This window comes from Carya illinoinensis, chromosome 3, assembly GCF_018687715.1.
Source record: "Carya illinoinensis cultivar Pawnee chromosome 3, C.illinoinensisPawnee_v1, whole genome shotgun sequence".
NCBI classification, from domain to species: Eukaryota; Viridiplantae; Streptophyta; class Magnoliopsida; order Fagales; family Juglandaceae; genus Carya; species Carya illinoinensis.
Window position 1 is genome coordinate 40180130 of NC_056754.1, and position 11468 is coordinate 40191597.

General features: G+C 37.2%; 1 protein-coding gene across 3 annotated transcripts; it reads left to right on the plus strand.

Moving 5' to 3' along the window:
* The first annotated feature begins 4884 nt into the window (after window positions 1–4884).
* LOC122304228 (sucrose synthase-like) lies at window positions 4885–10856 on the plus strand. 3 transcript variants are annotated; one of them, XM_043116358.1, is made up of 14 exons: window positions 4885–5042; window positions 6480–6602; window positions 6869–6995; window positions 7116–7267; window positions 7365–7557; window positions 7699–8034; window positions 8122–8217; window positions 8325–8498; window positions 8623–8739; window positions 8846–9012; window positions 9105–9329; window positions 9420–9983; window positions 10087–10225; window positions 10557–10856. In XM_043116358.1, exons 2-14 carry the CDS (start codon window positions 6505–6507, stop codon window positions 10587–10589), a joined length of 2421 nt encoding a protein of 806 aa, XP_042972292.1. In that variant the 5' UTR covers window positions 4885–5042; window positions 6480–6504; the 3' UTR covers window positions 10590–10856. The 3 variants fall into 3 exon arrangements, with proteins under 3 accessions (XP_042972292.1, XP_042972291.1, XP_042972293.1); XM_043116357.1 differs by lacking the exon at window positions 4885–5042 and adding an exon at window positions 5646–5796; XM_043116359.1 differs by lacking the exon at window positions 4885–5042 and adding an exon at window positions 5836–6137.
* The last annotated feature ends 612 nt before the right edge of the window (window positions 10857–11468 follow it).

The following is an 11468-nucleotide window of genomic DNA, read 5'->3' on the forward strand; positions in this document are numbered from 1 at the left end:
ACAAGCTGTCCGAGTTGGACTACTCCCCACACCTTCATTACGAAACCAAGGGTGACACTCTGATTTCTTCCGTGGAGACAGGTCAGCCTGGTCCCACTACCCCCATTACTCATTTCAAGTATTAAATTTCGATGGGTAGGTAGCCCCCACTGCCCGTGGGCTCCACATTCGCTGGCCAAACTCATTGGATCAAACGAAAAACAGTTAGCTAGCCAATGAATGAGCTCCTTTTCCTACGTTACATAACCTCTAATAAAATATTTAAGTAAATTAGTCTACAGAAAATGATGGTGGCATTTGCCACGTCAGAAGCAGGACGGCCTTCATAATCCAAAAGACTTTTGCACCTTGGGCTTTCCGATGGCCCCACAACCTACGTGTATGAGGAGGGTACCATAATATATCTGCGAGCCCAGCCCTCTCTCTCACTCTGGGGTTAAATATGTTTCACAGACATCGAATAGTTGACATGCCATATTGCCATGTCATCAAAACAGCAGATCTTAAGAAAATCGTGTGTTGTTTCACTTTACCGACACTGTGACCCCGCACCGTACAGGCTGGCCTCGACCTTTCCCTCAGAAAGCACAGTCGTTTCTTTTTTCTTTTTTAAATTATCTGATTGAATTATTATCTATTCCTGAAATAACGAAAACACCCCTGTCGAGAGTGACCAACTACTGAACTTCACTGGGCGAGATCTTCGGAAGTTCGGATACACAAATTATACAATTATCTCGTGCCAAAACCCGTCGTCGTTTTGTCACTGTTGTGAAACGAAAAGAAATTAAAATATACATATAACAAAAAAAAGATTAATGCATAGTTGACTGATGAAATTAAATTATTAATTCTATAATTTTGTTATATTAATTTAATTAAAGAATAAATTACCAAATTTACTCTTTTATCAAAACATATTAGTAAGTAATCGTTACCTAATTAGACCCAAAATTTGTTGGATGAAGAAGCATTGAGAAAGGATGCGCACCTTAAAAAGGTTCGTATCGATTTAAATTAAAAGACAATGTGTCAAGAGCACATTTATTTATTTAATTATTTGATATGAATTTCTCACGCTACGGAGGGGTTTGGTATACCGGCCAAATTAAATAGCGTGCAAAATGAGGAGGCAGAAGAAAGTGGATAAGGATGCCAAAATTGAGGTAGTTGGAGGAATATACTTTATTTTAAAGCATAATGATACGGCCGGAGGTAGGTTAGGGTTTTCATGGGGCATTCCACTTATAGAGTGGGGGAGATCTATTTTTATTGTTTAGTTGAATCCATTCATTCATTCAATAAATCAATTAATTAATTTATTCAACGTGTATTATATCCTTATAGAATTCTTTAATAAATATTATAAAATTTATTTCGTGTGTCTTTATTTCTCATCTAAAATTCTCAACAAATATTTTATAAAGAGAAATTATATTTGTAATAATAGGATTTGTAAGTCTAGCATATTTCTTTTGAAAAAAATAAATAAATAAATTTAAGATTCATACAAAAAAAAAATATTTTTATAGTAACAGATTCTACTTTTTTTGAAAAAAATGTACAAAACTAATATACCTTACATTTGAGACACCACCTGGAGAGACACGAATAACCTTCCATTCTCTAATGAGGGGAACGAGAGACACCACTTGGGAAGACATGTTACCTTAATAGCACTACCTTAGACGCCATGCCACATTAAAAGTCATGAATAAGGGAACTATATGCGTGACGCAAATCCCTTACACAAGGTACGGAGTGTACTCCAAAATCTCATATAATAGTTATGCTTCAGGTACGAAAAATGTTATTTGAACTCTCTAGTTCTCTTATCATTCTTCAAGGATAAGAAATACTGACTTTGACATCGGAAGCTCCCCAGACACCCCTGAGCCTACCTTTTTTGTCTTAGTGTTTGTACATAGTAGGGGTGAAAACCGACCCATTCGTCGTGATTTTTGGACAAAACCGCCACCGACTGATGAGAGGGAAAACGGTAGAGTAACCGACCGTAATCGATAGATGGAGAGGAGAAAAACTGGCTGTATCGACTCTCGCGATTCTCTGGTTGTTCATGGTCGGTTCTTGGTTCCCCTGGCGACATCGTTCATTTGAGAGAGAGAGAGAGAGAGAGAGAGAGAGAGAGAGAGAGAGAGAGAGAGAGAGAGAGAGAGAGAGAGAGAGGGTTAGAAACGAAGAAACGGGAAAGAAGAACGAAGAAGACGACGATATAATATCTAAACGGCGCCATTCTACTTATTTTTTTGCACCTTATAGACAAAACAATGCTGTTTGATTTAATAACAACGGCTTCATTTAATTTGTGTGTAAATTACAAATGTAGTAGTAAAACAACGTGGAATGACGTTGTTTCATATTGATATAATTTAAAAAAAAAATAGTAGTATTACATCGGCTAGTTCAACTGTTTGAGCCGATCAAACTGCGACCGAACCTACCATAGTCAGTTTCGTTAAAAATTTGCTACCTGACGACTAGTTTCTTGGCAGTTTCAGCCGATTCCGGCCTCTGGCAGCCGGTTTGAGTCGGTCACAGCCGGTTCTACGGTTTCTTGTACACCCCTAGAAAATAGAATCATCGTGACTCTAGTTGCTAGAGCTTAATCCAGGTGTACAAAACACGACATTAGATATTTTAAATATATAATTTTAAAGTAATACTAGATAAAGTTGTGGTGTGCATAAGCACCATATATATATATGATTATTTTAAAAAGGGTGTGGTATAGTATTAAAAATTAGTTTTCTTTTTCTTCATGTGGATCCCCGTATTTGTTCATTTTTTTTAAAGTGATTGTGCGACACTTATACATTCTACGATTGCAAATATCATTTCTCATAATTTTAAAAGTGGAGAATTTCAAGATTTATTTCAATGCGATTGAAAGTATAATGGAATATTCATTTTGTGATGATACGTAAAATATTTATGTAAAATATTTATGAGAAATACTATAATTATAAAAAGATTTTTTAGATTTAATTTAAAATAAAAATAATTTTACATTTTAATAACGTTTGTTTGTAAATTTATTTTTGTATAATTTTTTTATTAAAATAATATTTAATATTTAATGTACAACAAAGCCATGTGAATTTTGTGGGCAGACGACTTATTGATGTGTTTTTATCATGCATATCGATTGTCCATTTTAGAGACAACATAAATAAATATTTGTAGCCTTTGGGCAAGGAGCCATAAAGTGTCCGAGAAAGCAGTTTAGGTGGGTGGACGAACAGAAGAAGATTTTCTCACACAGCTCGACGAAAGTTGGAAGGCGCTGCTGATGAGTTGATTATAAGGAAACAAGATCCAACGGCGCAATCTTTGCTTGTATTTATTCAACTCTCCCATGAGGATACGAGTAGAATCCGGTGGGATTTGTACGGCTTGCCGTTCAAGCCAAGTTTTCTTGCCAATCAAGCACACGGGATCAGGATGAGATACCTGAGATTTTAGCACTTAATATAATATCCATATATATAGTATATGGATATCCATATCATACTCAAAATGGGTCCATAATTAAGAGCAGAACCTTGCAATCTCTTGTCCGGATTGTGATTTAGGAAAGGGAGATTGTGGCTCTCACAGCTCCCCTCTCCTACACTCCTGTTTGGGTAAGCAATCCAGGCAGTAAATTGCAGGGATTCAAGTTTCATTAATCTAGAAAAATACAACTTTTTATATTTAATGAAAATATTAAAGTTAAATTCAATTTCTACAATTTTAATCATTTATATAAAGAAAAAGTCTTTAAAATTTCGGTTTACCATTTTAATCTTGAGTTTGAAACTTTTTTCAATCAGCTCATTCCATCTATTTTTGCTAAATGCATGCTAATTTAAAAATAACACACTAAAAAAAAATTCTGCTACGTACAGTTACTTTTACGTATTTATTATGTAATATAATAATATGATTGATCAAAATAATTATTTTATATTAAAAAAGTAATGTTAGATATAGCCATGGGTCGTACAAGGACCGCACATTCTTTTTGAAAAAGAGTCGGGTTCACGAGTCATATTAGTGGAATGCATAATGTATACGTAAAACTGACTGTAAATAAAATTTTTAAAAAAGAATATAAAAACAAATTTAAAAATGTTTTTAATTATGAAAATTTTATAAATATTTTTTTAGAAAAATTATATAAATATCATGAAAAAAAAATTGAAACAAAATAATTCGATAAAAATTGAAGTTGAATATTCTTTAAAAATAGAAGAAACAAGATTTTACAGGAGGAACATCCTACAACCAGCAACCAGCTTACTCTTGGATGACTTGAAGCCTTGGAACAACAGTACCAGGTGTGGCCGATCGCATTAAACGATGCAATTAGTGTAAATTGTGTAATTGAGTTGTAGACGAGCATTTCTATATTAATGCGCTATAATTTATTTGTTCGAGGTACCTCTTTTTTGTAAATAACCTTCAACTTGGAAAGGTTTAAGAAGGAAAGATGCATTGAGTCAAACACAACAGGGGCCATTAGAAAACCGGGTGCACCTTAACAAAACTCATAATCAATGTGTTTCCATTGTCGGCGTACAAAAACATTATACCATGAATACATATATAACATTATAAAAAGAGAAGAACAAAGAGAGGAGACGGACCATCCGGTGGATGAGGAGATGCTTATTATTTTTTTTTTATTTTTTATTTTTAAAATTAAAGTTGGGATGTAGGAAAAGCGGTTTTGTGAAAGGAACAATGAAACCACAGGAAGGTGTGGCGGTAATAATGGCTTTTTCACGGAAACATAGGTCACCATTTCAAATCTAAGCAACTGGCTTGTTTACCGTATTGATATTATGGAGGAGATCAACTCTCTCTCTCTCTCTCTCTCTCTGCTTTTTAGTATATAAGGGTGTCTAGGCTTCCCCTCCTCTTCATCCAAACCTCATCTGTTTCCTATCCTTCGTTGCTTGCCTGCGTTTATTACGTTCTGTACATCTGCGTTCATTTTCTTCCTTCATTTTTTTCCCTTCCCGGCAACTTCTTCCAAGGTAAATAGATCAGAATACTGCTAGCTGTTTCAAATCTCTGTTTCAAATCTGTGTTATTTCATGTTTGCTAGAGGATCCCTAGAGAGAAAAAAAAGGGCTCTTAATCAGGAGCACATTGGCATCTCCTCATCATCTTGTTTATTTCTCTCTTTGTTTATCAATGCTGAACAAAAAACTCGATAATTGCTAGGAGCGAAAGCTTAGGCACACATTATACATTGTCATACGTAACGAGGGTCAGCTTTTTACAGTCGCTAATGCAGAGATCCATAGGTAAGACCTAAAGTCAAGCTTGTGATCATCGCCACCCCCGCGGCCGGGTCCCATCTTTTTCTTCGTTCTGCAGCTTCTGGGTCCCTTCTTCCACCCACAGACAAATGACGTGTTTCCAACGTTCTGTCAAAATGTCAAATTTTTTGACCCTCTCTCACGTACCTTACTTCCTTCATTATCGAATGAATTGGCCTAATACTTTCCGTTTTGCCTTTAAATATTTTGATATCTTTTTTTAATGGTAGAAACATTTTCTATTCAATGTTGTTACGAAACTACCCTGCGGTTAAATCTGGATCTTGCGTGAATATCTTCCACTTTTTATATATGTAAAGATTTTACAGTGATTTTCCTGCCCTTGTCGTTTCTTCTTTCTCCTGTTTCGCGCTACTTCACTGCCTATAAAACCCCGTCCCCCATATACACTCCTCTCTCTTCCCATTCATTCTCTTTTGTTTCCCTGTTTTGCGTATTTCTCTAGGTACCGTCCTTGTTTTTTCTTTTTCTTTCTTTTCTCTCTGTGCCACTCATGTGATTATGCTGCTCTAGACACTAGTTTCTATGCCGGCTTTCATCACTTTCAAAACCATTTCTTTCTCTGTTTTTTTTCTTCAACCGGGTTTTCTCGCCGTCCTCACGGGAGAAGATTTTGACCCTCAAAATGGTTTCTTTTTTCCTGGATCATGACTCTCCTTCAACGCGGGATTTTCTGGTTCTGTTACCCCATGTCCAGAAGTTTTTTCCTGCTTTAATCGGTGTTATTGTCCCCATAAAGCCGTCATTATAATTGATCTGTGATTTATTATCACTAAACAACTCAAGGTTGAACACTTTGTGATTTAAGGATGCATAAATAAATTATTTAATGGAGTGGATTTATAGGCTCCCTCTAACCACTGGATCAGACGTACAGTCAATCATTCTCTGCACTAGCTAGGACAGCAATTTTCGTTGACAATAAATTTCTGTTAAATATTCTTCTATGTGGTTGATGTGGTTGGTGGTAGGTTTAGAAATCCTGGCCTTTCTTCTAGAATGGTATTTCATGACCCATGTTTGGATCCTTTGACTTTCTTGTGCTTATGCTCCTTTATATTGTCCTTTTTTTTTTTTTGGATAACTAAGTTTGATCTGTTAGAAACGGCTGTTTCTTGTTTGTTCCAGTTGAAGGTTCTGTGAGAAGCTTGCAATGGCGGAAGGTGTTTTGACTCGCGTGCACAGCCTCCGTGAGCGTTTGGATGAAACTCTGGTTGCTAACCGCAATGAAATTGTGGCACTCCTGTCCAGGTAATTAATTCAAGTATTTTGCATTTGATTTCTTTTTTCCGTTTTTAATAAAATCATGCTTCGATTTGTGGAGGCTGCGAGAGAGATTTTGTTCAAGTTTTGGTTATGATCACTTATGGTATCTTAAAAAAAGGTCCACAATTTTAGAGATCGCAATAGGAGAATATTGATCATATTGTCAAGGAACAGGGGGGTTTTAATGCGGCTGTAATTGAGAATGAATTCCCTGCTTGCATGTTGACTTATGAGGTGTGATGGTATTGTAGGATCGAAGCCGAGGGACAAGGTATTCTGCAACACCATCAACTTATTGCTCATGTTGAAGCAATTTCTGAGGCCAACAGACACAAACTTCAGGACGGGGCCTTTGGTGAAGTTTTGAGATCCACTCAGGTCATAGATCGCTTTCTTTGTTTTTTGTGCTCCATGCATAGGGGTTTTATACTCATTTATTGTGGACTATTTTGTTTGTCAAGTTGTCATTTTTGCTGATCTTTTTGGGTAACATTATAGGAAGCCATTGTTCTACCTCCATGGGTTGCCCTGGCTGTTCGTCCAAGGCCTGGTGTTTGGGAATACATAAGAGTGAATGTCCATGCTCTTGTGGTTGAAGAGCTGCGTGTGGCTGAGTACTTGCACTTCAAAGAGGAACTTGTGGATGGAAGGTGATTTACTACTGCTTGGATTATAGTTTCTGTATTTTTTTTACATTCCTATGCTTACATACTTGGGATCTTAATGAGATAACTCATCCAAATGTAGTACTAATGGGAACTTCGTGCTTGAGTTGGATTTTGAGCCATTTTCTGCATCGTTTCCCCGTCCCACTCTTTCGAAGTCAATTGGTAATGGTGTGGAGTTTCTGAATCGCCACCTTTCTGCAAAGCTTTTCCATGACAAGGAAAGCATGCACCCGCTGCTTGAGTTTCTCAGAGTTCACTGCTACAAGGGAAAGGTCTGTCTGCGAACATATTCTGTTTCTCTCTTTAGAAAGTGTCCCTCACCTGTTCTAGTTGGAATCTCTCTCTCCCTCTCTCTCTCTGTCTCTGTTCTTATGTTTCAGTACCTTACCATTTGATTTGCCGTTTGTCTGCAGACTATGATGCTGAATGACAGAATTCAGAACGTTAACTCCCTCCAATATGTGCTTAGGAAGGCAGAGGAGTTTCTGTCTGCACTTGCCCCTGAAACACCCTATGCTAAGTTTGAGCACAAGTTCCAGGAGATTGGTTTGGAAAGAGGGTGGGGTGACACTGCTGAGCGTGTACTAGAGATGATTCAACTTCTTTTGGATCTTCTTGAGGCTCCTGACCCGTGCACCCTTGAGAAATTTCTTGGGAAAATCCCTATGGTATTTAACGTTGTAATTATGTCTCCCCATGGCTATTTTGCCCAAGATGATGTCTTGGGATATCCTGACACTGGTGGTCAGGTTAGTTATCAATCCTAATCCATTATGCTTTGGTAGATCTGTTGAAATTTTGATTTACCGACACTGTTCACTTGATTCCTCATCCAGGTTGTTTATATCTTGGATCAAGTTCGGGCATTGGAGAGTGAGATGCTTAATCGCATCAAGCAACAAGGCTTGGATATCACTCCTCGTATCCTCATCGTAAGCTCTGTTTATGTTTTGGTGCTACTGTTTTAGCTCATACTCTTAAGTTATTTTTGTGACTTTTGTTCCTCAATTTGATGCTTAATGTTTATGTCCATAAACAGGTCACTCGACTCCTCCCTGATGCAGTTGGAACCACATGTGGTCAGCGCCTCGAGAAGGTATTTGGGACAGAGCATACCCATATTCTTCGAGTTCCCTTTAGAGACGAGAAGGGAATGGTCCGAAAATGGATCTCGAGATTTGAAGTTTGGCCCTATCTTGAGACTTACACTGAGGTAACCATATTATTGTTGCTTTTTAGCTTGTAAATCTGTTAAATTTTAGTTTTGTGGCATTTGAGTCTTTCTGGCCTTTGTTGTTGTATGTGACTGTGACATCAAACAATCTGTCTTTTATTAGGATGTTGCACATGAACTTACTAAAGAGTTACAAGGGAAGCCAGATCTGATCATTGGAAACTACAGTGATGGGAACATTGTTGCCTCATTGTTGGCACATAAATTTGGTGTTACAGAGGTTTGTCATAAGCTCTTCCTTTCTAGTTTGATTATAGCTACATTTGGTCTGCAATTTTACAATCTAAAAAACTGAATGAATTCTCATATTTTCCTGCCCATTGCAGTGCACCATAGCCCATGCGCTTGAGAAGACTAAGTATCCTGAATCTGACATCTACTGGAAAAAATTCGAGGAGAAGTATCACTTCTCTTGCCAGTTCACTGCTGATCTTATAGCCATGAATCACACCGATTTCATTATCACTTCTACTTTCCAAGAAATTGCTGGAAGGTGAATACTCTCCACTTGCCCTGTTTTATTCTTTCATATTGTTCATTGCTTTCTCCGGAGTTGCTTACATTGATTACCTTCCATGTTTTCAGCAAAGATACCGTTGGTCAATACGAGAGTCACACTGCTTTCACTCTTCCTGGGCTCTATCGCGTTGTTCACGGGATTGATGTTTTTGATCCTAAGTTCAACATCGTGTCCCCTGGAGCAGATATGAGCATCTACTTCCCCTACTTTGAGAAGGAAAAGAGGTTGACATCCTTCCACCCTGAAATCGAAGAGCTCCTATACTCCGACGTGGAGAATAAGGAACACTTGTGAGTCTCCATCTCTTTTCCCACACATTGATATTTCCCTTTCCTATGTCTATTTGAGCAAATTGATATTTATATGTTCCTTTCTGACAGGTGTGTATTGAAAGACCGAAACAAGCCCATCATATTCACAATGGCTAGGTTGGATCGTGTGAAGAACATCACAGGTCTTGTAGAGTGGTATGGAAAGAACAAACGTCTTCGGGAGTTGGTCAACCTTGTTGTCGTTGCTGGAGATCGGAGAAAGGAGTCCAAGGACTTGGAGGAGCAAGCTGAGATGAAGAAAATGTACGGTCTCATTGAAACCTACAATTTGAATGGCCAGTTTAGATGGATTTCATCCCAGATGAACCGAGTCAGGAATGGGGAGCTCTATCGTTACATTGCAGACACAAAGGGAGCCTTTGTGCAGCCTGCCGTCTATGAAGCTTTTGGCCTCACAGTTGTTGAGTCAATGACTTGTGGATTGCCAACATTTGCTACTTGTAATGGTGGCCCAGCTGAGATTATTGTGCATGGGAAATCTGGCTACCACATTGATCCCTACCATGGTGAACAAGCAGCCGAGCTTCTTGTTGATTTCTTTGAGAAGTCCAAGGCAGACCCTTCTCACTGGGACAAAATCTCCCAGGGAGGCTTGAAGCGTATCCTCGAGAAGTAAGTTAACTGCATTTTCTCCTTACACCAGGACTGATATATCTTTGTTTGGTACTTGTTTATGTTCACTTTAATCTGATTTTCTTCTTCCTTCCTTTCATAGGTACACATGGCAGATCTATTCCGAGAGGTTGTTGACCCTCACTGGGGTTTACGGGTTTTGGAAGCACGTATCCAACCTTGATCGCCGCGAGAGCCGCCGTTACATTGAGATGTTCTACGCACTCAAGTACCGTAAGTTGGTAAGTTTCTTTCTGGATTTGGTGAAGGGTTTCTTGGTTTGGTTCTTTCTGTGACATACATGCTAGGTTTGCATATCTATATTTATAAAGCAATGCAACTCGCCATTTTGTATTTTATCATTCCATTCACTCACAGCAGTTGATGTGTCACAGTTTTGAGTAGTTTCACAGCCAAGGAAAGTTACTTAAAAACTGACATGTCAGCTGTTGTTGGGGATGAAAAAATAAAAATAAAAATACAAGAATACAAAGAACAACAGCACATCTGAAATTCATATGTACGACATTGGTTCTGGTTATGATCCAATTTATTTCTCGTGTAAAATTTCAGGCTGACTCTGTTCCACTCGCTGTCGACAATTGAGATTTGAAGAGTGGATAAGAGGCGGAAGGAAAAGCATCTGAAGAGGGGATTGCTGGCTGGCTGGCTACGAGTGGAGTTTTTTTTTTTTTTTTTTTTTGGCTGAGTTTGGAGGAATAATGGCCATTGCTTTTGAGATTTGTGATTAGGCTTTAGATCAAAAGCTTTTTTTTTTTTTTTTTTTGTCCTTCGTGATTGTCGCAAATGTTTGGAACTCGGGTTTTCAGCCCCATCCATTATCAATTCAATGTCGTGCCTTTATTTTACTCACCTTCTATATTTTGCCTCTTATTTTAGCAAATCATTCTCTCTCTCTGTTATAATATGTACTATTTATTTTCTGTCTCTTTACTATTTATTTATGGGTTTTATATTTTAAAGTTAATATTTCTTTGAAACTATTTATCGTATTACATTTACATATATGATAAGTGAGATATAGTAGGTACCATATAGCATATATTTAATGTCTCTAGCATAGTCTTGATTTTGACATATTCATGATTATTGCAAGGCATGAATACCATATTTAATAATTAATACATACAATATATATATATAGTACATATTCATATATCTTCTATATGTATATATAGCATGATGTCTATACTCTTTTAGGACAATAGACAATTTAATATAGAAATCGATTATATTCTAATAATATTTTTATTTAATTTTCTTTTTTATTTGTCAAAATTCAATAAAACATCTTAACTCAAATTATTTCATTACTATTCATATATTTTTCGTCTCATCTCATTTCCTAAATAACAACAAACTTTCTATACGATTCTATTATTCACCTATCTTACTTGAATTTGTCTTGGTTAATTATTTTTGCCCCGCATCTTGGTTGTAACTTCGGCTTTGCTTGTTTTTTTG

Excerpts from the sequence above, each read along its gene's own strand:
- LOC122304228 (XM_043116358.1), top strand. The coding sequence starts at position 6,505 with ATGGCGGAAGGTGTTTTGACTCGCGTGCACAGCCTCCGTGAGCGTTTG. Across the intron at positions 6,996-7,115 it reads AAGTTTTGAGATCCACTCAG|GAAGCCATTGTTCTACCTCC; the intron begins GTCATAGATCGC and ends GTAACATTATAG. Across the intron at positions 9,013-9,104 it reads TTCCAAGAAATTGCTGGAAG|CAAAGATACCGTTGGTCAAT; the intron begins GTGAATACTCTC and ends CCATGTTTTCAG.